Source organism: Pelmatolapia mariae, linkage group LG23 (genome assembly GCF_036321145.2).
Source record: "Pelmatolapia mariae isolate MD_Pm_ZW linkage group LG23, Pm_UMD_F_2, whole genome shotgun sequence".
Taxonomy (NCBI): domain Eukaryota; kingdom Metazoa; phylum Chordata; class Actinopteri; order Cichliformes; family Cichlidae; genus Pelmatolapia; species Pelmatolapia mariae.
The window spans coordinates 3,756,400-3,783,925 of record NC_086246.1 but is presented as its reverse complement, the minus strand read 5'-3'; the positions used below and the strand labels follow the sequence as shown (position 1 = coordinate 3,783,925).

The following is a 27,526-nucleotide window of genomic DNA, read 5'->3' as shown; positions in this document are numbered from 1 at the left end:
TAGTATTTTTACTATATTATATTTTTTCTTTCTAAATATAGCATTTCTGCTATAGAATAATACTTCTGCTGTTATAATATTTGTGCTAAACTGGAGTATTTTTGCTAAAACATATTATTTATTTAAAATTACAATATTCATAGTATATTACAGTATCTCTGGTAAATCACAGCATTTCTGCTATGTTGTTTTTTTTTTTTTTAAATCATAGTATTTCTGTAATGTTTAAGAATGTTTGGCTAAATATATTCTGTCTGTTATCTTATACTATTTCTCCTAAATTCTTGTATTTTTGAGAAGTTATCGTGTTTCTGGTAAGTTACAATGTTTCTGCTAAGTTTTGCTTTTCTATTGTACTTCTGCCAAGTATTATGTTTCCTCTAAGATATTGCAGTTCTGCTAAGTTACTGCATTTTAGCAAAGTTCCTTTGCTTCTGCTAAGTTTTTACAATTTTTGCAACTTTCCAGCTTTTTCAGCTATTTTTAGCAGACAGCTTCAGCGTTCCAGCATCCACACTGCATTTTCGCAGGAAATGCAAATTTTTCTAGTTGTGTGGATGCCCTCAAAGGGCTTCCACACTATTGAGTTCCTGTTTCTCTTTATTCTTTATCTTTTCTTCATCTTCAAGTTGCTTCCGTACGTTTTTCGGCGCTGAACTACTTCCGCAGTTTTTGTCCGATTTTCTCCGTTCAAACTTTAAACTGTTCTGCTCTTTCTGCTTATTGCAGCTATGACTTTTAGTGTTTATTACTATTATACTTTTTTAAATATTACACTTTTTATGCTTTTTTTTGTCCCATTGAAATGAATGGAAATCTTCAGAAATTCTGCTAAAACTTGCTTGTTTTTGAAACTTAACTACTTCCTCATACTTTCACCTAGAAACTCCATTCAAACTTTAAAATGTTCTCAGATTATTGGGCTATTCCAGTATGATTCAGCTTTTTCAGATCTTCTACCATTTTAATTTTATACCTCTTTAAGTTTTCAGTTGCAAAATTGTGATTTTTCAGAAAATACATGCGTTGTTATGGTTGCTATGCAATTAACTCAGAGTGTGCACTTGTCCTTTCTGAATTTTCTCTTCATGTCTGAACAACTTCTTGCAACTCGCTCAATTTCCACTCAACTCCCACAAATTATACATCAAAACGTAGGTATTTTTGCTGGCTTTCAGAAAATGTCACTATCATTGTTGTGGGACTTATAGATGTTTTGCAAATCTCCTCAGAGTAACATAAACTCTCAAAACTTTCCATAGAGAGTCAATGGACAGTTTGTTCAAAATCAGCACTGGATTTCTCTAATGAGAGGCATTTTCAAATCGTCATATCTCCTTAACGAAATAAAGTTGAGGCATGACGCTTGTGCCAATATATCTTCAGACATCCCTGATGCTCACAATTCAAGAATTTTTTTCTTACCTATTACCGTTTGGCCATGAATTACATTTGTTTGAGGGTAGGAAATTCGTGCCTTGCTCAGATCTCTTCAGATTTCAAACTCTGGAAATTAGGCACTTTTTTCTCTCGTCATATCTTTTTGATGGATTTCAACAGAGACCTGAAAATTTCCATGACTGTTCACCAAAGCCTGCTGTTTCTTACGGTGAAAGAATCATTTTGATGCTCCATATAGATTTAGAGTTACAAAACGTTGTTTGAGGGCAAGTCAAGGCAGTTTTGCTTTGCCTCTACTCAGTTACAGTGTATTACAAGTCATATATCTTCAATAATTTATATTTTATCTCTGAATTATGAAGACCTGCAGATTCCCCCATCTCTTCTGAACAAAACGGTGTCAGAATGAGCATTTTAGCCCCTACGGTTAGGAAATTATGGCCATTTGTTCGAGGGGAATCCTGAATGTAAGAAATACACTGAAGAAAACCCATAGATCTCTCTCTGTGTCTGTGTGTGTAAGGGCTGATTACAGCAGGTGCAGCCAATTTAGCTGACCTAGATATACCAAGCCCAGACTCTTAACAGCCACTGCTCCCTTTAGGCTCTGTGTATGTGTATGTTTGTGTGTCTGTATCAATATTTCTCCCATGTTAAAGTATTACTCCTCCATAATAGTATTTGTGCTAAATCAAAGTACTTCTACTACATTTAAGTACTTCTGCTCAATCCCAGTGAAATCTGTCCTCCTCTCACTTTTCAAACTCTGAAAATGAAGCCGTTTCTTCTCTCGTCATATCTCCGCGACGGAGATACAAAGAGCAATGAAAATCGCAATCAAGGTTCACCAAAGTCCGCTGATTCACCCAGTAGAAGAATGATGCTTCTATTCCAACTAGTTTTTGAGTTACACGACGTTTTGTAACTCCAAAAAACGGCGTTTTACGCCTCTCACCGCGATCTAAATCTGACAGCTCATCTCCCTGTTTTCTCAGCCGTCGCTCTCTTTCCCAGTGGCGCAGTTGGTAATGACGCCGGTCGGCAGCCCAAAGATCGCGGGTTCAATTCCACCTTGGTCCACGTTTTTTTTCCCCTACAAATTAATACACTATCACAGACCAGTAATTCATATTGATCATTTATTACAATTCTGCAAACTTTTATGAATTTAGCAGCTTTTCTAATATGTACCTCAGATTCTTGTTAACACTCAATGGCACAAATACTGTTCCCTTTTGGCTCTGTATATATGTGTGTCTATATCAATATTTCTCCCATGTTAAAGTATTACTCCTCCATAATAGTATTTGTGCTAAATCAAAGTACTTCTACTACATCTTAGTACTTCTGCTCAATCATAGTATTTCTGCTAAATCACAGTATTTTTGCCATATCATGGTATTTGTGCCAAAGCATTGTATTTCCACAAAATAACAGTATTTCTGCTATGTTATATTATTACTGCTCATAGTATTTCTGCCAAATCTTGGTATTTGTTCCAAAGCATAGCATTTCTGCCCAATCACAATATAACTGCAAAATAAAGGTTTTTGAGCCAAATCATAGTGTTTGTGCTAAGTCCTAGTAATTCTGCTCAATGATAGAATTTCTGCTATGCTGTAGTGCTTTTTTCTAGATTATAGAATTTCTGCTAAGTCAAAGTATTTCATGTAAATCATAGTATTTCTACCAAGTCCCAGTGTTTCTGCCAAATCATAAATCATAAATAATGTGGTGTGTTGGGGGAACAGCTAGTTCTCTCCCATCATGCCTTGGGACATGTGCTGCTGTTTAGATGTTCTTGTTTCATGGTTTATGGTCACGTTACTTTTAACTGTTGTCTTGAATGTTGTGTTTATACTACGGTACAAAGTCACTGACAGTTATTGTTTTATAGGAAGAATGAAGTACCATAAGTGAGTTCTGTTATGCTGTTATTGACCCTTGAAGCACATTGTGGCACAAGCAAGTGTGTTTAATTAAGAGCACTCCCTACCATCTTGGGGTGAAAAGACAAGCATAATCTCTCTCTGTCGGCTTCTTTGTAAGAATATACACTATCCAAGACATGTGATTTATATCAATCATTTATTACAATTCTGCAAAGTTTTATGATTTTAGCAGCTTTTCTAATATGGACCGAAATACATACAAGTACACAGCCTAATGAAGCAGACAGAGGCAGTAGCTCTGATTGGTGAATTTGAGCAGAACCAGGTTGTTCTGCCTCTTTTCAGCAGAAATTCTGCTCATTCACCTCTTTTCAGCGCAACGTTCTGCTTCTTTGCCTCTTTTCTGCAGAAATTCTGCTGATTCATCTCTTTTCTGCAAAATTTTCAGCCTTTTCACCTTTTTCAATGCTTTCATCTTTTTCAAATCATAGAGTTCAAATCAAAATATAGTATTTGTACCAAAGCATTGTATTTGTATGAAGTACAGTATTTCTGCCAAATCATAGAATTACTGCTATTTCATAGTATTTGAGTGAAATTACAGTTTTTCTGCAAAAACATTGTATTTCTGCTACTGTATTTCCGCTGTATTACGTAGTGGCTAAGTAGGAGGCTGACTGTTACTAAGTGCATTAGTGTACATAGGTCATCTCTTGTGTTGGAGTGCCCTCTTGTGGCGCCTTTTGGGTAGTGCCTTAAACATGAACACTGCAAAGAACTGGTATCAGCCTGGTTTGTAGTGGAGGAATTTGTTGCCAGTTTCTTTCATCTTTAATCCGTATTAATGTTGTAATGTAGTAACTTTTGTGGCACAAATACCACAATATGGCAGAAACACTATGTTTTGGCACAAATACTTTGATTTGGTATACTTTAGCTTCTTCACCCCTTTTCAGCAAAATTTTCATTTTTTCACCCCTTTTCAGCACAAATTCCAGCTTTTTTGGCTGTTTTCAGAAAAAAAAACTCTTTTCAGCAGAAACTCTGCTGATTCATCTCTTTTCAGCGTAAGTTTCTGCTTCTTTGCCTCTTTTCTGCAGAAATTCTGCTGATTCACCTCTTTTCTGCAAAATTTTCAGCCTTTTCAAAAGGTTGAAAATTATTACCAAAAATATTATTACCAAACAGTATTATTACCAAATCATAGTATTTGTACCCAAACATATCTGTTCAACTTATTTAACTCTTCTCAACAGTCCAACACCTGTTCTTCACCCCGTTTCAGCAGAATTGAGTTTTTTCACCCCTTTTCAGCACAAATCCCAGCTTTTTCAGGTGTTTTCAACAGAAATCTATTTTATTTCTGATTGCTGATGTCTTTGTTTTTCAGCCACCCGCCCTCTTCGCAGGTGGCGCAATCAGTAATGACGCGGCTCTGCAGCTCAAAGGGCATGGGTTCAATCCCACCTTGGTCAACATTTTTTTTTCACTACATATTTATACACTATCACAGACCTGTCATTTATATTGCTAATTTTTTTCACTACAAACGAGTAGTACAAAAACATACTATGTCTGCAACATCACAGTATATCTGTTATGTTATAGTATTACTACTAAATCACAGTATTTCTGCCAATTCAAGGAGGCTGACTGTTACTAAGTGCATCAGTGTACATAGGTCATCTCTTGTGTTGGAGTGCCCTCTTGTGGCGCCTTTTGGGTAGTGCCTTAGTAAACGTGAACACTGCAAAGGACTGGTATCAGACTGGTTTGTAGTGGAGGAATTTGTTGCCAGTTTCTTTCATCTTTAATCCGTATTCATGTTGTAATGTAGTAGTACCACAATATGGCAGAAATACTATGTTTTGGCACAAATACTTTGATTTGGTATACTTTAGCTTCTTCACCCCTTTTCAGAAGTTCTGCTGATTGAACTCTTTTCAGCAGGATTCTGCTCATTCACCTCTTTTCAGCAGAAGTTCTGCTGATTGAACTCTTTTCAGCAGAATTTTCAGAATTTTCACTTCTTTTCAGCCCAAATTCTGCAAAATGTTCAGCCTTTTTACCTCTAATTAGCGCAAATCTCAGCTGTTTTCAGAAAAAAACTCTTTTGAGCAGAAATTCTGCTGATTCTTCTCTTTTCAGTGCAACTTTCTGCTTCTTTACCTCTTTTCAGCAGAAATTCTGCTGATTCACCTCTTTTCTGCAAAATTTTCAGCCTTTTCACCTCTTACCAGCACAATTCTCAGCAGCTTCTGCTCATTTCAGCAGAATTGTCCGTCTCTTCACCTCTTCGTTGTGAGAATGAGTTTGGGTCCGTGAGATGAGTAGCTGCCTTGACCTCTGGAGGCCCCGGTTCGGATCCTTCTCAGGGTGACATTTTTTTTTCACCACCATACAACTTTATGCAACTTTTCATCTTTTTCAGCTTTTCAGCAGACAGCTTCAGCGTTAAGGCATCCACACAGCATTTTCGCAAGAAATGCAAATTTTTCTAGTTGTGTGGATGCCTCAAGGCATCCACACTATTGTTTTCCTGTTTCTCTTTATTCTTTATTATTCTGGTTGCTTCCGTACGTTTTTCGGCACTTAACTACTCCCACAGTTTTTATCCGATTTTCGCCATTCAAACTTTAAAAAATTCTGCTCTTTCTGCTAATTCCTGCTATGACTTTTGGTGCTCATAACTTCTATACTTTTTGAGATACTGAATTTTTTTTGCAATATTTTTTGCCCATTTCTGCCATATCATCAGTGGCCTCACTGATTTTCCTTGCCGGGATGACCTGTGTTTTAGCTCAGTGAGATGAGCATCCGTTCTCAGACTGGGAGGCCTGGGTTCAAATCCCTCTTATGGCAACATTTCTTTCAGTTAACAGTTAAACTTTTTTTAACTCAATTTCAGCTTTTTCACCCCTTTTCAGTAAAATATTTCAGTTTTTTCACCACTTTTCAGCACAAATCCCAGCTTTTTCTGCTGTTTTCAGCAAAAACGTCTTTTCAGCAGAATTCTGAAAAGAGTTCTGCAGAACTCTTTTCAGCAGAAATTCTGCTGATTGAACTCTTTTCAGCAGAATTTTCACTTCTTTTCAGCCCAAATTCTGCTTATTCACCTCTTCTGCAAATTTTTCAGCGTTTTCACCTGTTATCACCACAAATCTCAGCTGTTTTCAGAAAAAACCTCTTTTGAGCAGAAATTCTGCTGATTCATCTCTTTTCAGCGCAACTTTCTGCTTCTTTATCTCTTTTCAGCAAAAATTCTGCTGAGTCACCTCTTTTCTGCAAAATTTTCAGCCTTCTCACCTCTTATCAGCACAATTCTCAGCAGCTTCTGCTCATTTCAGCAGAATGGTCAGTCTGTCCACCTCTTCTTTGTGAGAATGAGTTTGGCTCAGTAAGATGAGTAGCTGCCTTTAGACTAGGAGGACCAGGTTCAAATCCTGCTCAGGGTGACCTTTTTTTTTTTTTTCACCACCATAAACTTTTTTCAACTTTTCATCTTTTTCAGCTTTTCAGCAGACAGCTTCAGCGTTAAGGCATCCACACAGCATTTTCGCAGGAAATGCAAATTTTTCTAGTTGTGTGGATGCCCTCAAAGGGCTTCCACACTATTGAGTTCCTGTTTCTCTTTATTCTTTATTATTCTTGGGGGTTTCCGTACGTTTTTTGCCGCTTAACTACTTCCTCAGTTTTCAGCCGATTTTCTCAGTTCAAACTCTAAACTGTTCTGCTATTTCTGCTAATGTGTGCTATGACTTTTGGTGTTTATTACTATTATACTTTTTAAAATATTACACTTTTTTCCTTTAATTTGTCCCATTGAAATGAATGGAAATCTTCAGAAATTCTGCTAAAACTTGCATGTTTTTGAAACTTAACTACTTCCTCATACTTTCACCTAGAAACTCCATTCAAACTTTAAAATGTTCTCAGATTATTGGGCTATTCCTGTATGATTCAGCTTTTTCAGATCTTCTACCGTTTTAATTTTATACCTCTTTAAGTTTTCAGTTGCAAAATTGTGATTTTTCAGAAAATACATGCGTTGTTATGGTTGCTATGCAATTAACTTACAGTGTACACTCATCCATTCTGAATTTTCTCTTCATGTCTGAACAACTTCTTGCTACTCGCTCAATTTCCACTCAACCCCCACAAATTATACTTCAGAACGTAGGTATTTTTGCTGGCTTTCAGAAAATGTCACTATCATTGTTGTGGGACTTACAGATGTTTTGCAAATCTCCTCAGAGTAACATAAAGTCTCAAAACTTTCCATAGAGAGTCAATGGAGAGTTTGTTCAAAATCAGCGCTGGATTTGTCTAATGAGAGGCATTTTCAAATCGTCATATCTCCTTAATGAAACAAAGTTGAGGCATGACGCTTGTGCCAATATATCTTCAGACATCCCTGATGCTCACAATTCAAGAATTTTTTTCTCACCTATTACCGTTTGGCCATGAATTACATTTGTTTGAGGGTAGGAAATTCGTGCCTTGCTCTGATCTCTTCAGATTTCAAACTCTGGAAATGAGGCACTTTTTTCTCTCGTCATATCTTTTTGATGGATTTCAACAGAGACCTGAAAATTTCCATGACTGTTCACCAATGCCTGCTGTTTCTTACGGTGAAAGAATGATTTTGATGCTCCATATAGATTTAGAGTTACAAAACGTTGTTTGGGGGCAAGTCAATGCAGTTTTGCTTCGCCTCTACTCAGTTACAGTGTATTACAAGTCATATATCTTCAATAATTTATATTTTATCTCTAAATTATGAAGACCTCCAGATTCCCCCATCTCTTCTGAACAAAACGATGTCAGAATGAGCGTTGTAGCCCCTACGGTTAGGAAATTATGGCCATTTGTTCGAGGGGAATCCTGAATGGGAGAAATACACTGCAGAAAACCCATAGCTCTCTCTGTGTCTCTGTGTGTAAGTGCTGATTACAGCAGGTGCAGCCAATTTAGCTGACCTAGATATACCAAGCCCAGACTCTTAACAGCCACTGCTCCCTTTGCTCTCTGTGTATATGTGTGTGTGTGTATCAATATTTCTCCCATGTTAAAGTATTACTCCTCCATAATAGTATTTGTGCTAAATCAAAGTACTTCTACTACATCTTAGTACTTCTGCTCAATCACAGTATTTCTGCTAAATCATAGTATTTTTGAAAAATCATGGTATTTGTGCCAAATCATGGTTTTGGGGCCAAACCAATAATATTTATTTCATGTTATGAGATTACTACTAAGTGGGGGAATGTCTGTTATGTTATAGTATATGTGCTGAATATAGTATATCTGCCAAATCATAGTATTTATCTCAAATTATAGTATTTATGGAAAATTACAGTATTTCTGCTAAAAATCAGAAATAGTACCTTTTAGCAGAAATCTCTGTCAAAAGATATCATTTATATTAAAACATAGTATTTCTGCTAAATCATACTATTTGTGCCAAATCATAGTATTTGTACTAAGTCATAGTACTTGTGCCAAATCATAGTATTTGTACCCAATCATAGTATTTCTGCCATATCATCGTATTTGTGCCAAATCATGGTATTTTTTTTTGCCAAATCATAGTATTTGTACTAAGTCATAGTACTTGTGCCAAATCATAGTATTTGTACCCAATCATAGTATTTCTGCCATATCATTGTATTTGTGCCAAATCATGGTATTTTTTTGCCAAATCATGGTATTTGTGCCAAATCATGTTATTTGTGCCCAATTAAAATTTCTGTTATGTTATAGTATTACTACTAAATCGTAGAATTTCTGTTATGTTATAGTATATCTGCTGATTATAGTATATGTGCCAAATCATAGTATTTATAACAAATCATAGTATTTATCCCAAATCATAATATTTATGCAAAATTACAGTATTTCTGCTAAAAGCAGAAATAGTACCTTTTAGCAGAAATTTATATCAAAAGATATTATTTATGTTAAAACATAGTGTTTCTGCTAAATCATAGTATTAGTGCCAAATCATAGTATTTGTACTAAGCCATAGTACTTGTGCCAAATCATAATATTTGTACCCAATCATAGTATTTCTGCCAAATCATGGTATTTCTGCCAAATCATGGTATTTGTGCCAAATCATGGTTTTTTTTTTGCCAAATCATGGTATTTGTGCCAAATTAGAGTATTTGTGCCCAATTAAAATTTCTGTTATGTTATAGTATTACTACTAGGTCGTAGAATTTCTGTTATGTTATAGTATATCTGCTGATTATAGTATATGTGCCAAATCATAGTATTTATAGCAAATCATAGTATTTGTGCCCAAACATAGTATTTCTGCCAAATTGTAGTATTTGTGCAAAAACATATGTCTGCAAAATCACAGTATATCTGTTATATTATAGTATTACTACTAAGGCATAGTATTTCTACCAAATCATAATATTCCTTCAATATCATAGTATTACTGCAATTTCATAGTATTTGAGCGAAATCGTAGTATTTGTGCAAAAACATACTGTGTCTGCAAAATCACAGTTTATCTGTTATGTTATAGTATTACTACTAAGGCATAGTATTTCTACCTAATCATAGTATTCCTTCAAAATCATAGTATTACTGCAATGTCATAGTATTTGAGCAAAATCGTAGTATTTGTGCAAAAACATACTATGTCTGCAAAATCACAGTATATCTGTTATGTTATAGTATTACTAATAAGGCATAGTATTTCTACCAAATCGTAATATTCCTTCTAAATCATAGTATTACTGCAATTTCATAGTATTTGAGCGAAATCGTAGTATTTGTACTAAATCATGGTATTTGTGACAAATCATAGTGTTTTTTGCAAATCATATTATTAGAACCAAAACTTTGTATTTGTACGAAGTCATAGTATTTCTTCTAAATCATAGTATTTCACCCAAATCTCAGTAGTTGTGCTAAAACCCAGTATTATTGCCAAATCGTAGTATTTGTACTGAAACATAGTATTTCTGCCAATAAGAGTATTTGTACTAAATCATAGTACTTGTCCCAAATCATAGCATTTCTGCCATATTGTGCTAGTTGTGCAAAAACATAGGCTGTCTGCAAAATTATAGTATATCTATTATGTTATAGTATTACTACTAAGTCGTAGACTTTCTGTTTTGTTATAGTATATCTGCTGAATATAGTATATGTGCCAAATCATAGTATTTATAGCAAATCATTGTATTTGTGCTAAAACATAGTATTTCTGCCACATTATAGTATTTGTGTAAAACCAGAATGTCTGCAAAATCATCATATAACTGTGATGTTATGGTTTTTACTACTAATGCATAGTATTTCTGCAAAATCATAGTATTTTTGCAGAAACATAGTACTCCTGGTAAATCATAGTATTTCTACTAAATAATAGTATTTCTGCCAGATCATATTATTTGTTTCAAATCATAGCATTCGAACCAAATCATAGTATTTGTGCCAAAACATTGTATTTGTACAAAGTCATAATATTTCTTCTAAATCATAGTATTTCAATCAAATCTCAGTAGTTGTGCTAAAATGCAGTATTATTGCCAAATCATAGTATTTGTACCCAAACATATCAGTTCAACTTATTTAACTCTTCTCAACAGCCCAACACCTCTTCTTCACCCCGTTTCAGCAGAATTGTGAGTTTTTTCACCCCTTTTCAGCACAAATCCCAGCTTTTTCAGGTGTTTTCAACAGAAATCTCTTTTTTAGCAGAAATTCTGCTGATTCACCCTTTTTCAGTGCAATGTTCTACTTCTTTACCTCTTTTCAGTAGAAATTCTGCTGATTCACCTATTTTAAGCAGAATTTTCAGCCTTTCACCTCTTATCAGTACAAATCTCAGTATCTTCTGCTCTTTTCAGAAGGAACCTTTTCACCTCTTTTCAGTACATATTTTAAATTCTTTACCCCTTTTAAGCAGAATGTTTGCATTTTCACCTCTTTTCAGCAAATGATTCTGCTTCTTCACCTGTTTTCAGCAGAATTTTTCAGTTTCTTTACTGCCATACAATTTTTGCAGCTTTTCAAAATTTTCAGTGATTTTCAGCAGACAGCTTCAGCGTTCCGGCATCCACACAGCATTTTCGCAGGAAATGCAAATTTTTCTAGTTATTATTATTCTTCAGTTTCCGCCTGAAATTTTGCAGCGAATCTCGCCTCGCAGTTTTGAGACAAGCTTCATATATGTTACCTCATTTTGTGTGGCTGCATCAGGAATGGTGTGCTATGACTTTTGGTGTTTATGACTATTATAGTTTTTTAAATATTAATATTTTAGTGAAAATTTTCCCGCGCTTCTCTGCCAAACAGTTTTGACAATAGGGTTACATATGTTAGATCATTTTGTGCGGCTGGAGCTGGACTAGTATGGTATACACTTTTGGTGTTTATGACTTTTATAGTTTTTTAAATATTAATATTTTAGTGCAAATTTAGAAAGATTCTTCTTTTGGCGCCATAGAAACAGACTTCATTTGTGGTGTGTTGGCGCCATCTTTTGGTCCCACTGATACAAATTTCAAACTTCATTTGTGGTGTGCTGGCTCTCTCTAGTGGTATGCCGGGAGTAGTACGGCCTGTCTACCCTTATTTGGATTACCGTAATGATGACAATATCAACGGTGCGCACAGCGTCGCTGCTTTCAGGAGCCATTGGAATTTTTAAGGTTGCGCAAATCATTCAAAAGTTACGGTAATGCTTGGTGGAAAACTGAATATCCCACAAATCATAGCACGCCTCTGCCGAGTCAAACAATGGCGGCCATCACTTAGTTTTTATTTTCCTCTTAATACTGTTTCTAGGTCACAAAATAAACTTTTAAGATATTTTCAGGCGAGAATATAGGTGTGTAAACTTCAAATATCTGCTCGTTTTGTCAAAACATCCCATATTAGCGACAATGTTCTGACGATGTCGTTTCTGCTTGAGGCTAGCTGGCTAGTGTGGCTAGCGCGGCTTTGCTAACAAGCTACAGCCGGGCTGGATGACAGTGAGAGCGGCTTACTCTGGTTTCACACCCGGTCCTTCGTAAAGTCTCGTGGTCACAGCTGGACTTATTTTTCGTTTATATGGACCGATGATTTATTTATTTATTCATTTTAGTAACGGTATAAACAGTGAAAGGTGGTGGATTGGCCAGATGTAAACTTCAAATATCTGCTCGTGTTACCAAGACATCCCATATTAGCTCTGATGGTTTCGGTGCCTGCAAAGAGCTAGACAGCTAGCTAGCTAACCGGAGTTGGCTGTCTTTTTGACTCAGGGTTATAGCTGGACTTATTTTTCATTTTTATGAGCCGATGAGGGGTTTTTTTTTAGTAACGGTACAAACAGTGAAAGGCGGTGGATTGTCCAGATGCTGGTCGATGTGGAAAAAATAACTGAGTTGTTTGGTGGTCGCTGACACGGAGCTACAACCGAGGGCAGCTATCCACCGGTGTGTGTCAGACAGAGCATGCAGGGAACGAGACATACGAGGCGGCGAGGCGACCGCCGATCGACTGGTGGTAGATCGTGGATCAGGGAAACCGAAGGCAGGAGAAGCAGGCGGCTGCCGGTCAGAGCGTGAGGTGAACTGAATTTCAGGTAAGAAGTTATGAACTGCACTCTATTTGGGTCAGATATAAACCGAGTTTAGGTGTAGTTTATTTTGACGGAGTTTCTATACAGCTGTGTGCGCGCTAAGTTACTGATGTTGAACTTTATGACAGCCTCCCCTGTCATTCTCTCGCCTGTTCAAACTTCAGTCATGAAACTGATCAATGATCGGCTTTTCTCTCTTGTTTGTTTATCGCGCTAAACAACAGCAGCACGTTTAAGCTTGATCAGCTGTTGTTAGAATTCATTTGATTTTAATTTCTAGTATCAGCTGATGTTTGCTGGAGCCACAGCTGTAGAAGCGGCTGGTGGAAACCAGGAGATGACCTTACCGAATCATCAGAGCTGAACTGGTGATGGAGAAACAGGTTTACCTTTTTTTTAGGTGACATGAATGAGTTGAAGGGAAGTTATGAACTGTTTCTGAGAGAAATAAACACCAAGCTCCTTTTTTATTTAGCTGACAGCTGGTAACTGTGCAGGGGCGGATCTAGCAAAGCTTTTGCCAGGGGGCCAGGTAGGGCATCTTACAACCAAAGTTTGTATAATAATACACAAGATTGGCTGTAGACCATTGTTAATCATTCAGAACACTGTGTAAAAATAACAAAAAACAAAAAGTGAATGCAAAAGTGCATAAATATTTATTTTACGTGATTGATGTGTGTGGCGGGGCGTGGTCTGCAGTGCCGCTGCAGGGGAGGTGGACCCACCTGAGCGGCATCTGCAATCACGCCTCTCTGGCGTAGTCTGTGCTCTCTCGGCTGTTTTTTGGGTGTGTGTCAGGCTGTGAGTTGAAAAGCTACAGCCGGCTGTGTGGGTACACCAACCATGTGTGAAAAGTGGTCCATAACGTAATGCTTCAAAGCGTGTTCATGCAAACATTGTCGGGTCTGCCGTGGTACAATGGGACTTCTGCTCATGAAACTATGTGCACAGCGTCTGCAAATCGGGGCTGTACAAAGTCACTTCATCTTTACCCAAAACTGTAAACTGTCATCTGTGAGGCGCGAGCGGTGTTTGTTTTTACCATAGTTCATGGTGGACAATGGCTGCTCTGCTGAGTTTTGCTCTCTGTAGCCGTATGAATGGCAAACTACATTGATTACCAGGGGCATAGGCACACTTAAAATTTCTTCTGAAATTTTCGCTTTCTAGTTTTCTCTATATTCTCTATACATGACAGTGAATATTTTAAAGACATTAGCTTGAAACTTATCATTCTCATAGAGTTTCTTTAATGTTTCAAAAACCTCTTCAAAAATGCACTGTATTTTCATTTTCTATCTGTTACACACGAAGACTGAGACCAGCCAGATTCAGAAGACTGTGAGCTGCCTAAAGCCGCAACCAAACTGCATTCCAAACAATGACCTGGACCTGAAACATCCAGAGCCTGAAAGGGTAAATATAATCCAGTGTACCACTTAATGAACTAATAATTTAATCTATCATCATTCTTTATGGATGCTGTGTGTGTGTGTGTTTGGCAGTCACCTGGGTGTAATGTGATTTACATGGACCGTGGCTTGTAGGTCCTTTTCATTGTTTCAAAGTGCAAGTCTGGATAGCATCTGAGTGTGTGTGTGTGTTAACCACCCAAATGTGACTTAGGAGGACCACACTGTTATTGGGGGACTCCGTCAAAGTTTGCTTCATGGTGACATCACTCTGGTTTTAGGAGGGGTCTTCTCTTATTTTTTGACAGTTTCACCTACAGCATGCAGAACTGACTGCATGTGCTTTGTTTCTATGTTGAAATGGTTTGAAACTCAGGCTTGAACATTAAGATAGATAGTACTATACAACTTCTTAACTTGTTTTAGGCACTTTTTACTGCTGTAGTGCATGGGTTCTCTCTGGCTGTGTACTCTGGCTTCTTCCCACAGTCCAAAGATGTAGCTTATGGGGTTAGGTTAACTGGTGATTCAAAACTGCCCTTTGGTGTGAATGCAAATGCTTCTCCTTCCATGTTAAACTGGTGATCTGTCCAGGTTGTACTGCCCTATGGTAGCTGGTATAGGCCCCAAACCTGCTACCCCACAATCCTGATAAGGATAAGTGGAAGAGGATGGATGATTGCAAAGGAACCAGTTGTTAATTATTGTAGCCAGTATTTTTTCAGAAGAAAACACTTGAGTGGAAAGGTCCCCCCACACATGCAAATTAAAAACAGAAGCACAGGCCTGCCCAGTACTGTTGCAAGAAGAGCACTTGGCCTAATCTTTGTGCCATCTTTTCTTTGTTGCAGGATCATGATGAAGAAATGCCTCAGCAAGGCTCAGAAGCCATGCATTCTTCTTCAGCGCAAGATTCTGAAGAGGTAACATTGACCTAGGACAGATTTTAATGAATGTTTCTCATGCACGATGTGTCCCTTATGCTATTTGCCGATAGTGAAATGGTTTATTCATCCTCTTGAATGATGCATTTTTAGTAATTGTCAGATTACTGTTCTTTTGTCTTCATTTTCTATCTGTTACACACGAAGACTGAGACAAGCCAGATTCAGAAGACTGTGAGCTGCCTAAAGCCGCAACCAAACTGCATTCCAAACAATGATCTGGACCTGAAACATCCAGAGCCTGAAAGGGTAAATATAATCCAGTGTACCACTTAATGAACTAATAATTTAATCTATCATCATTCTTTATGGATGCTGTGTGTGTGTGTGTTTGGCAGTCACCTGGGTGTAATGTGATTTACATGGACCGTGGCTTGTAGGTCCTTTTCATTGTTTCAAAGTGCAAGTCTGGATAGCATCTGAGTGTGTGTGTGTGTTAACCACCCAAATGTGACTTAGGAGGACCACACTGTTATTGGGGGACTCCGTCAAAGTTTGCTTCATGGTGACATCACTCTGGTTTTAGGAGGGGTCTTCTCTTATTTTTTGACAGTTTCATCTACAGCATGCAGAACTGACTGCATGTGCTTTGTTTCTATGTTGAAATGGTTTGAAACTCAGGCTTGAACATTAAGATAGATAGTACTATACAACTTCTTAACTTGTTTTAGGCACTTTTTACTGCTGTAGTGCATGGGTTCTCTCTGGCTGTGTACTCTGGCTTCTTCCCACAGTCCAAAGATGTAGCTTATGGGGTTAGGTTAACTGGTGATTCAAAACTGCCCTTTGGTGTGAATGCAAATGCTTCTCCTTCCATGTTAAACTGGTGATCTGTCCAGGTTGTACTGCCCTATGGTAGCTGGTATAGGCCCCAAACCTGCTAGTGGAAGAGGATGGATGATTGCAAAGGAATCAGTTGTTAATTGGAGTGAGAGGCTGTCGCAGGGTATCACACTGACAGACTCTACCACACTCACACCTATGGGCAATTTAGAATTACCAGTCCAGCTAACCCCACTAACTGCATGTCTTTGGGCAGAATCTGTAGTTCCCAGATACAACTCGGGTGAGAGGCACTGTACACCCATCATATTTGGAATAGGTTCCAGCCGCAAGGATAAGCAAATAAGGAAGGATTGTTTTTTTTAATTTTGTTTTTGGTTTTTTGTTTTTTACTCTGACCCACTCCACACAGATAAGAATGCATGTGCCGTTTTTAAGAAGTTGCAGTGTTTTAACTCAATTAACTATTCTAGATAACAACAAAGTGAAAGAATCAATTCCCCTAATCCCAGTAAAATGGTTCCAGTAGAAAAAAGTGAAGAGGTTGATTGCCTTCAAATTTTATACTGGGATGAAGTGTATTAGTTGATATCTGCAACTGAATTGAAAACACCTCACCTTTCCAACTGTCCAAAACAAATACAGTCAGGTCCATAAATATTGGGACATCGACACAATTCTAACATTTTTGGCTCCATACACCACCACAATGGATTCCAAATGAAACGAACAAGACATGCTTTAACTGCAGAGTGTCAGCTTTTATTTGAGGGTATTTACATCCAAATCAGGTGAACGGTGTAGGAATTACAACAGTTTGCAAATGTGCCTCCCACTTCTTGAGGGACCAAAAGTAATGGGACAGAATAAGAACCATAAATCAAACATTCATTTTTTAATACTTGGTTGCAAATCCTTTACAGTCAATCACAGCCTGAAGTCTGGAACACATAGACATCACCAGACGCCGGGTTTCATCCCTGGTGATGCTCTGCCAGGCCTCTACTGCAACAGTCTTCAGTTCCTGCTTGTTCTTGGGGCATTTTCCCTTCAGTTTTGTCTTCAGCAAGTGAAATACATGCTCAATCGGATTCAGGTCAGGTCATTGACTTGGCCATTGCAAAACAGTCCACTTCTTTCCCTTCAAAAACTCTTTGGTTGCTTTTGCAGTATGCTTTGGGTTGTTGTCCACCTGCACTGTGAAGCGCCGTCCAATGAGTTTTGAAGCATTTGTCTGAATATGAGCAGATAATATTGCCCGAAACACTTCAGAATTCATTGTGCTGCTTTTGTCAGCAGTCACATCATCAATAAATACAAGAGAACCAGTTCCAACCAGTTCCACTGGCAGCCATACATGCCCACGCCATGACACTTCCACCACAATGCTTCACTGATGAGGTGGTATGCTTAGGATCATGAGCAGTTCCTTTCCTTCTCCATACTCTTCTCTTCCCATCACTCTGGTACAAGTTGATGTTGGTCTCATCTGTCCATAGGATGTTGTTCCAGAACTGCGACGGTTTTTTCAGATGTCATTTGGCAAACTCTAATCTGGCCTGCCTGTTTTTGGGGCTCACCAAAGGTTTACATCTTGTGGTGAACCCTCTGTATTCACACTGGTGGAGTCTTCTCTTGATTGTTGACTCTGACGCACATACACCTACCTCCTAGAGAGTGTCCTTGATCTGGCCAACTGTTGTGAAGGGTGTTTTCTTCACCAGGGAAAGGATTCTTTGGTCATCCACCACAGTTGTGTTCCGTGGTCTTCCGGGTCTTTTGGTGTTGCTGAGCTCACCACTGCGTTCCTTCTTTTTGGGAATGTTCTAAACAGTTGTTTTGGCCACGCCTGATGTTTTTGCAATCTCTCTGATGGGTTTGTTTTGTTTTTTTCAGCCTAATGATGGCTTGCTTCACTGGTAGTGACAGCTCTTTGGATCTCATCCTGGCAGTTGACAGCAACAGGTTCAAAAAGCAAACAGCACACTTGAAATGAACTCTGGACCTTTTATTTGTTCATTGTAATTGGGGTAATGAGGGAATAACACACACCTGGCCATGGAACAGCTGAGAAGCCAATTGTCTCATTACTTTTGGTCCCTTAAGAAGTGGGAGGCACATATACAAACTGTCATAATTCCTATACTGTTCACCTGATTTGGATGTAAATACCCTCAAATAAAAGCTGGCAGTCTGCAGTTAAAGCACATCTTGTTCGTTTCATTTGGAATCCATTGTGGTTGTGTATAGAGCCAAAAATGTTAGAATTGTGTCGATGTCCCAATATTTATGGACCTGACTGTAAATGTTGCAATATTTTGCTAACAGTGTCACAGTCATCGTCTGGTGTGCACAACAATATCATCTTTGGACAAGTGCATTCAGTGTGTGGGACCGGTTTCCTCCCTCAAGTGGCTTGGCTATAAGTGCAAAGGTGAGACACTTAGTGAATAGGTACAGTATATAGTAAAAAGCATTAATAGAGTTCAACAAGTTAAGACTAGCTGAAATGAACACTGCTCCCTTTTTAATCAGTGGGTGGTCACATCTAATTAAAGAAATGTAGTATTACCTCTTTGGTGCAGGACCTTGTAAAAATGGTATACTTGGGATTGTCCTCAATTCCCCATTCCATAACATAAACTGCTCAAAATAATAAAGGGAACACTTAAACAATGCGATGTAACTCCACAGACCACTTCTCAGCACCTATGCTTTCTGGCTGATGTTATGGTCACTTTTGAATGCTGGTGGTGATTTCATTTTAGTGGTAGCATGAGACAGAGTCTACAACCCACACAAGTGGCTCAGGTAGTGCAGCTCATCTAGTGTAGCACATCAATGTGAGCTGTGGCAAGAAGGTTTGCTGTGTCTGTTAGTGTAGTGTCCAGAGCATGGAGGTGTTACCTGGATGTGGAGTAGGCCATAGGAGGGCAACAACCCAGCAGCAGGACCGCTACCTCCACCTTTGTGCAAGGAGGAACAAGAGGAGCCTTGCAAAATGACCTCAAACAGGCCACAAATGTGCATCTTTCTGCTCAAATGGTCAGATGGCTTGAGGGTCCAGCGTCCACAGGTGGGGATTGAGCTTGCAGCCCAACACCATGCAGGACGTTTGACATTTGCCAGAAAACACAAAGTTTGGCAACTTCGGCACTGGCACCCTATGCTCCTCACAGCTGAAAGGAGGTTCAAACTGAGCACATGTGACAGTCTGGAGATGCCGTGGGGAACGTTCTGCTGTCTGCAACATCCTCCAGCATGATCATATTGGCAGTGGGTCAGTAATGGTGTGGGGTGGCATTTCTGTGCCTGCCAGAGAGCCTGACTGTCATTAGGTAACAAGATGAGATCCTCGGACACTTTGTGAGACCACATGCTAGTGCGTTTGGCCCTGGGGTCCACCTAATGCGAGATGACACTGGACCTCATGTGGCTGGAGTATGTCAGCAGTTCCTCCATGACAAAGGCATTGATGCTATGGACTGGCCCGCCTGTTCCCCAGACCTGAATCCAATTGAGCACATCTGGGACATCGCGTCTCACTCCATCCACCACAAACTGTCCAGGGGTTGGCGGATGCTTTAGTCTGGGTCTTGGAGGAGATCCTTCAGGAGACCGTCCGCCACCTCATCCCGAGCATGCCCAGGCATTGTAGGGAAGTCATACAGGTATCTGGAGGCCACACACATTCAACTACACACTTTCATGCCATTCAACTACCTGAAGAACAAAGTATTTAATAAGAATAATTCATTCATTCACATCTGGGATGTCCTTTTGGGGGGGGAGGGGGTTAGCAGTGTATGTGTAGTCATTAAAATATCCTTAAGTGTGAACAGTTTGTTTTTTGGGTTTTTTTCAGCATTTGACATTACTGCAATGCTTTGACAAAAAACTACTTCACTTAAATAGAACGCTAAATGAAGTCTATCAAAATGTGTTTCAGTTTGTTTAGGGGTCTGGCACAAATCCTGCCTTGCAAAATTGTCAAATCAGAATTGTCACCAGTCAACACAGGTGTGTATCCCATTCATATTTGGCTTGACTTTTTTTCAGTTTATTTTTTTTACCTGTCTAAAGTATTGATCAATTAAAATAACTTTTATTCTTACATTCCAGAAAGAAGAAATTTCTGAATATTCAGGGGAAGATGGATTGCCACATTCAGTTCTGGATCAAATATCAAGCGATGATGATGGCAACCACAGCATATCAGAAGAAGAATATGTGCCAGATTCAGAGTCATATGATGAAGATTCAGATGAAGACATCTCATTATTGCCAAGCACATCAAAAGGTCTGCTATGCCAAGATGACATCTCCAAAGCGCATGAACAATCAGATTCAACGAATTTAATCCACAACTTGACAAAGGACAAGCCAGAAGATAAAAGTGAGCTTTGCGAAACTGAATCAGAAAAAATGACTTTAAGTAAAAGAAATTACTGCTATTTTTGTGGCAAACCACAAGCTAAAATTTCCCGCCACCTGAAAACGCACAAAACAGCTCCTGATGTTGTGCATGCATTTTCCCTGCCTAGAGACTCAAACGAGCGTAAAAGCCTGTTAGAGAAATTGAGAAATAAGGGAAATTTTAAGCATAATGCTGCAGTGTTGCATGGTGGAGTGGGACCACTGAAAGTGAAGAGAAGACCCAAGATTAAAGCAGTAGAGGGAAAGTTTGCTCATTGCTTTTATTGTCAAGGGATGTATGTTCGCAAGGATCTTTGGAGACATGTCCGCAGATGTCCTAACAAACCAAAAGATGACACGGATAAAGAACCTGGAAGAACCAAAGTACTTGGCCTGGCTTTAACTCTGGAGTCTCAGTGTTATCCGCAGGTGTCAAGTGGAGTGTGGAAGGTTCTTGCTGTTATGAAACAAGATGAGATTGCCTCAGCTGTGCGAAATGACTTTACTGTTATTCAGTTTGCCCAGTCCCTCTACAATAAACATGGACAAGACCCTACTAAGTATGATTATATACGACAGAAGCTTCGTGAAGCGGGACGTTTGTTGTTGTGTCTGCGTACAGAATTCTCAGTGCATAACATCGAAGAAGCTATTAAGCCTGCTAACTTCCAGAGAGTTGTGCAAGCAGTAAAGAAAGTTTCAGGTTTTGATGAAGAGACACTGTCATACAAAACTCCAAGCCTTGCGCTGAAACTGGGACATACACTGCATAAAATGTCTGACATTATCCATTGTCGTGCCCTCATGACAGAGGATGGAGCCCTAATCAAGTCCACTGATGCGTTCAAGAAGTTGTATGTCTCCAAATGGTCCGAGATCGTGTCTCACCGTGCCTTGAACACATTGAGTGAGGCAAAGTTTAACAAGCCATCAACATTGCCCTTTACAGAAGATGTTCGGATTCTCCATCACTACCTTCAAAAATCTGCAGAAAGTGCCTTTTGCAGCTTGGAGAACGAAGCCACAGCTCAGAATTATGCCCAACTTGCACAAGTTACACTCTCACAAATCATTGTGTTCAATCGAAGACGTTCTGGAGAGGTTTCAAAGATGCGCCTCAAAAGTTTTCTTGAAAGAGACAAAACGGCACTCCACACAGATGTTTCCATGGGGCTCTCAGAAATGGAACAGAGACTCTGTAACTATTTCTGTAGAATAGAAATAATGGGAAAAAGGGACAGAAATGTTCCAGTTCTGCTAACACCAAGCATGCTGGATGCTCTGTCACTACTGGTTAGTAGGAGGCCTGACTGTGGTATTTGTGCCACTAATATCTACCTCTTTGCAAGACCCCGATCAATGAGTCATTACAGAGGAATGGACTCCTTGCGTGTTCATGCACACCAGTGTGGAGCAAAGCACCCTGAGTATCTAAGATCGACACAGCTCAGAAAACATGTTGCCACACTCTCACAAGTCCTTAATTTGAAAAACAATGAACTTGATCAGGTTGCAGATTTCCTGGGTCATGATATCCGCGTTCACCGCGAATTCTACAGATTACCAGTTCCCACAACACAGCTGGCCAAGATTTCCAAACTGCTTTTAACACTGGAAAAAGGACATCTTTCCCAGATCCAGGGGAAATCACTGGATGAGATCGAAATTGAAGGTTTGTATTGAAAGGAGCAAATATTAGGGCAGTAGTTGAATATTATGCTTTATCAACAGAATTAAAACCTAAAAGCACAGACCATTCTGTTAAATTTCCATGATTTAAGGTTCTTGAAGTCTGTTGTTTCATCACTTTGCAACATTTGGCAAACTGCAGAGTGGTGGCCTTAAATAGTAAAACTATGTACTGTGGAAAAAGTATAATTTCCAGTATTTGTTCTGTATTTTGTCATCTCGTTGTTAATGTGAGCTTTTTGGGGGGTTTGTGTTTGTGTTGGGTTTTTTTTCCCACAATTTCTCAGATGAAATTGCATTAAGTGATGCTGAAACAAAGGACAGTGAGAGTGAATCAGATGATGATGACACAGCACTCACAATGTCGGCGTGTGGCACCAGTGAGCCTGTACATGCAGTAGCTGATTCCACAAACACAGCGCAGCTCCAAGACACTGTAGATTGTGGTAAGTTACCACTAGCTTGGTTTCTGTGGATAAAATGTTTGTTACAAATATTAAAACTTAATCAAATTGTGTAATCAGCAGATGAAGAACCACTCATAATGCCTGCAGCAAGTGAGACTGCTGCTCCCTCTGAAGGTAAGGGGTGCAGTTGGTTCTCTAAGCTTATGGACACGTTCTTTGTAATTGCATTGCAATTCTGTCTCTCTACACCACCACAATGGATTTTAAAATCAAACAATATCCATATGTGTTAAAGTAGACTTCCTGCTTTAATTCTAGGGATTTGACGGAATCATCACAGCACAGCCATTATGCATAGTCTATTATTCTCAGAAGCTCAAGGGTAATTGTATAGCTGACAAACAATTTAATGACTGGGTGAGGCCTGTCTACAGACTACTTCATGGGACATACTATGGTGCTTGCATGATGCATTCTCATTATCCAGTTAAGTAAGTAAAAAGGTTGATTCTGTTCATCTGAACGTAGTTTTTTCAGTGGGAGAAATGTTTCGTCACTTAGATGTTTGTGCTTTAAGGTTCTTGAATTGTTCATCATCTATTGTTTCATCACTTTGCAACATATGGCAAACTGCAGAGTGGTGGCAAAAAGTCACTTGGATGAGTGACAAAATGTTTCTCCCACTGAAAACGCTACATCCAGATTAACAGAATCAACGTTTTGGGATTTACTTACCTGGATGATTGAGCATGCATCAAGAGACTTTTATTCAACTTTTTATTCAGTCTTTTATTCACAGTGGAACACTAAATGTTGTCTCATTTTAGAAATTTGATAAATTTTCAAAGAGAATTTTAGCTCGTTTTGATATTGATGGTACCAACACATTTCAGAAGTTAGGACAGGGTAGCATCCATTCTTTTTACAAGCAAATGATTTTTGGGTTTTTTTTTTGTTTGGTTTGTTTGTTTTAACTACTACTACTTTATATATCTTCCAGATAAAAATGCTGCTCAATCCCACAATTCCCGAAGAGCTCCCAAAAACATGTGGTCCAAGGCTGAGGTTGCTGCAGTGATGAGGCATTTTAAAGACCACATAAACGAAGGGAAACTGGCCACCAAAAATGAATGCAGTCATTGCAAATTGGTAGAAGATCCGATGTTGGCAGGAAGAACAGTTCAAAACATAAGAGATTTTGTAAGAAACAGAGGATTAACTGCAAAAAGGCAGAAAAAAATGAACTAAAATAACTGTTTAGCCAGATGTGGTTTTACATCTTGGTCAGATGGCCAAACTGTTGTTAAAACTGAGTTATTGTGCAGCAGGCTGCCTGATGTTCTGTTTAAAAAAAAGTTCTTGTTAATTACAGAAGTAGTTTGTATTTCATAATTTTTTTATTTAATTTATTTAGTTTTTTTGACAGGTTCTTATTTTAATATATTTTTTTTGACAGGTTATATTTAAAATAAAAAAATATAAATGCATATTTTCTCCCCTTAATATTTACCTTTAAACTTCTATATTTTTATATTTCTGTGGTTAGCGTGGGCATTTTTGTCCATAGGGTTAGGGTTAGGGTTAGATTTCTTTTTTATTTATGGTTAAAATTAATGTTCAGATCCATTAATTTTATGGTTAAAATTAATGTTCAGATCCAAGAACACTAATAAAATGATGTCCCAGTAATCCTGTGTCCTGTCAGATGTGTATTCATGGTAATGATGAGCTATTTAATAATGACATCATTGTCCCTTTAAAGTCCCGATATTGGTTTTTGTGGACCTCATAAAACACATCGTTGTCAAGTGGACAATGTCTCCACAAAACACAATAGAGTCTGGTTGGTGTGTATAAGTGTATCTAGACTTCTATAGGGAGTGTATTAGGTCTGAAGTGACCCAAATTTTTTTCAGATTTTTTCGAACACTTTAACCTCGCTCCCTTGGCTCTAAGTCCTCTGGAAACGGTAGTCCCCGTAAACCACCGCCGGGCGGATTGACGTAGTATAGTCCCGCCATACCACATACACCCGTATGTGTGTGTGTGTGTGTGTGTGTGTGTGTGTGTATGTGTGTGTGTGTGTGTGTGTGTGTGTGTGTGTGTAAAAGCCACCCCTGCACTAATTACTGATAGTTGAGAACAAGTCTTTGTGTATTAACAGGTTTACACTCTATGAAACCGATTTTTCTTACAAATATGATTTTTACATTAACATGTGGTTTCACAAAGTGTAACTGTTAAGGCTATAGTTTAGATGGTTGTCTTTAAAACCTTCACTGAAGAGTCTTGTTGGAGACAGCCACAGCTTTACCTCACTGTAGCAGGGGTGAACAAGTGGTTGCAAGTCCATTTAGGTCAGAATTCATATGATTACAACCAATATGTATTAGAATAAACGAAACAAATGTGCAATGAACATGTCAGGAGTCACTGTTAAAAAGTCTTATGGCAGTGGGGTTAAAGGACCTCCTGAACCTCTGATTCCTGCAGTGCAGTGAGGTGAGCCTCTGCAGCTCCTACTGTCCTGTGAGGATGATTAGGCGATCACCAACACCAGCTCCTTGGTGTTGGTTTTCGGAAGAAAACTCTTCTTATTTCTGCAGTCAGTTAAATAAATCTATCATAACACAGTACATTTTAACATAATGACCTTATGTTTATTTATGTCTTTTAACCATTATTTCAAATTCAAAGAATCCTGTTTGAAACATTTATTAAACTTATAGAATTAAATTTCTGCTAGTTGTTTTTTGTTGCAATAAAATCTAGCATATTAATACTTAAATGTACATATATTTTTCACGTTTTCAATGCCAATTTTGTGTAATGGCGAAGTTTCCCACTACCCGTGAATGCCTCTTTTTTACGTCTACGGCTGACTCCTGAAGCTCCGCCCACTCTCTGCTCGATCCCTGCCGGTAAGCCTGCTTCTCTGTCTCTCTTCTCTGAAATAAAATGTCTATAAGCTGTTTGAGTGATTTATCCAGTTGTTGTTAGTGACTTATAAAGCCAGTCGAAGTATAAGTCATGTTAAAGTAACACAATGGCTGTTTTTTTAGTGAAACGTTGTAATTTTTGTATTTAAAAGGAGTGTTTAGCATGCTAGCCCTAACAACCTAAGCGCTAACCCCTAGCCTAGCTCCTATAGGCCTAGTGTGAAATTAATATGGTTCATTTGATTGTTTAATACAGTTATTGTGTTGTATCTGGTTCAATCGGTGTATTGGTGTTTCTGAGTCTCTTAGGGAAGCTGAAGTTAGTTCTCCTCTTCATAAATCAGTCAGTTAAAACGGCCTCATTCTTTAGGTTATAAGGTAATGAGCCGCCATTTTAGAACCACTGATTAACTGCTGAAGCAGCAGGGTCGGCAACTTCAAAGGAGCCATTTTACTGCCTCTGACTGAAGGCCGGGAGAAAAAGATTCACGTGCCTGTGCGGGTTAATTAACAGAAGGGAGAGAGAGAGAGGATAAAACACATAATATAAGAATAATAACATTTCTTAACAAGAAGTTTTTTTAATTAATCAATTTTAGTTTTTTAGTTAAATTTTAAGAAGTATTTAACAAACACTTGTTTGTGCAGGTTGGTTGGTTTTTAAGTAAAACCTACCTACACCTGCAGCTCTGTTTAACTTCTCACTTTGTGAAAAATTGATGACATACAAAAAGGCCACCTTCAAATAAATAAAATGCAGCAGTGCACCATTAATATTATTAATATGATATGTAGATATTTAAAACAACAACATATTAAATTAAACTAAATGACACTGTGTGCAGGTGATAATATTTTGGGAAAGAATTTGAATGCAGACCAACTCAAATGTTGAAGCCTACAAATATATCACCCGGGCTTTCATTTATGTTTGCTCATGCTTTTAAATTGTGATGTCACAATTTGATAAAGTGTGCAGTGCTAGGTGTAGCAAATCATTGCTTATTAAATCTACTGTGTTATCTAATAGCACCAAACTAATAGAGCTATCACATAACTGAGAAACTTGTGTGGCTTATTACAAATGGATGAAACCAAATTTTACCTTAATGAAGGCAGTAATCTCTAATAAGGTGTAGAAAAAAGAGGTGAGTTGTTTATATTCCAGCTGTGGTAAACAAATAAGTGTACTGAATCTTTTGGACTACACAGAGTGATGTAGTATTGACTCTGATGCTGATCTGATTTGTCTCATTCTGTATTTTTGTGCTTTGTCTTTTGTTACACAGAGTGAAAGAGATCTTTGGTTTTGCCTTTGCTGGTAAGTAAACAGTGATTGTAACTGAAGCAGTATGAACCTGGCATTGCGTAGCACGTTTGACGACTTGCATACAGTAGTTTGACCTTTTGTGATATGTTTCCATTTACTGATTGGCAAAAACACAGGATTTGTGACCTGTAGCAGCAAAGCCCCCACACAGGGCCGCTGACTGTCCCTGAAAATGTCCCTGAAGTTTAAAAGCTCATTTATGTATGATTTAAATTTCTTATGGCTCATCAAATCCAAACATAGCTAAATGTCAGATGTCTTTATCCAGGTGTTCATTTTCTCCTTATGTTTGTGGATTTAAGTAGCAGACAAAACAATGAAAGTGTTTTAGGGGAGTCAGTATAAGTGGTTGCTCAAACACCTAAGAGCTGCACAGGTATTGATTTATATTGTCTCTCAAATTCTGCTGATGTATTACATTAAAGTCAGAACACTGTAGAAGTATTTTGCCTGACTCGGTATAAGTAATAGCTTTAACAGTTAAGCAATAATAAAAACGAAGAGAACCAGAGGTGTGAGTGGACATTGTTAGGTACATTACAGCCAGTGTGTCTAATTGGTTTATTACTTATTTAGTGAACATAATATGTTTTAAAATTAAATAGAAATGTTGCCAAAAAGGGACATTGCAACATACATAAATATTCCTAGCAACTGGTACAATGAAAGGACTTTGTAGTGTAATATTTTAAGACATTTCATTTTAATCACAAAACAT

General features: G+C 38.3%; 2 protein-coding genes across 3 annotated transcripts in view; both read left to right on the top strand.

Annotated features, from left to right (window-relative positions):
- Positions 1–21,269, top strand: part of LOC134621122 (uncharacterized) — a 32,582-nt gene extending 11,313 nt beyond the window's left edge. Inside the window, exons 3-9 of the mRNA XM_063467565.2 lie at positions 14,203–14,304; positions 15,152–15,223; positions 15,392–15,493; positions 18,356–18,461; positions 19,977–20,047; positions 20,150–21,130; positions 21,255–21,269. Of these exons, the coding sequence (XP_063323635.2) occupies positions 14,203–14,304; positions 15,152–15,223; positions 15,392–15,493; positions 18,356–18,461; positions 19,977–20,047; positions 20,150–21,130; positions 21,255–21,269 (1,449 nt within the window). The remainder of the gene's footprint in view (positions 1–14,202; positions 14,305–15,151; positions 15,224–15,391; positions 15,494–18,355; positions 18,462–19,976; positions 20,048–20,149; positions 21,131–21,254) is intronic.
- A 73-nt stretch (positions 21,270–21,342) lies between these two features.
- Positions 21,343–24,113, top strand: LOC134620909 (uncharacterized). Of its 2 annotated transcripts, none has more exons than XM_063467259.1 (4): positions 21,343–22,115; positions 22,420–22,578; positions 22,660–22,713; positions 23,540–24,113. In XM_063467259.1, exons 1-4 carry the CDS (start codon positions 21,554–21,556, stop codon positions 23,785–23,787), a joined length of 1,023 nt encoding a protein of 340 aa, XP_063323329.1. In that variant the 5' UTR covers positions 21,343–21,553; the 3' UTR covers positions 23,788–24,113. The 2 variants fall into 2 exon arrangements, with proteins under 2 accessions (XP_063323329.1, XP_063323328.1); XM_063467258.1 differs by having other exon boundaries at positions 22,657–22,713.
- The last annotated feature ends 3,413 nt before the right edge of the window (positions 24,114–27,526 follow it).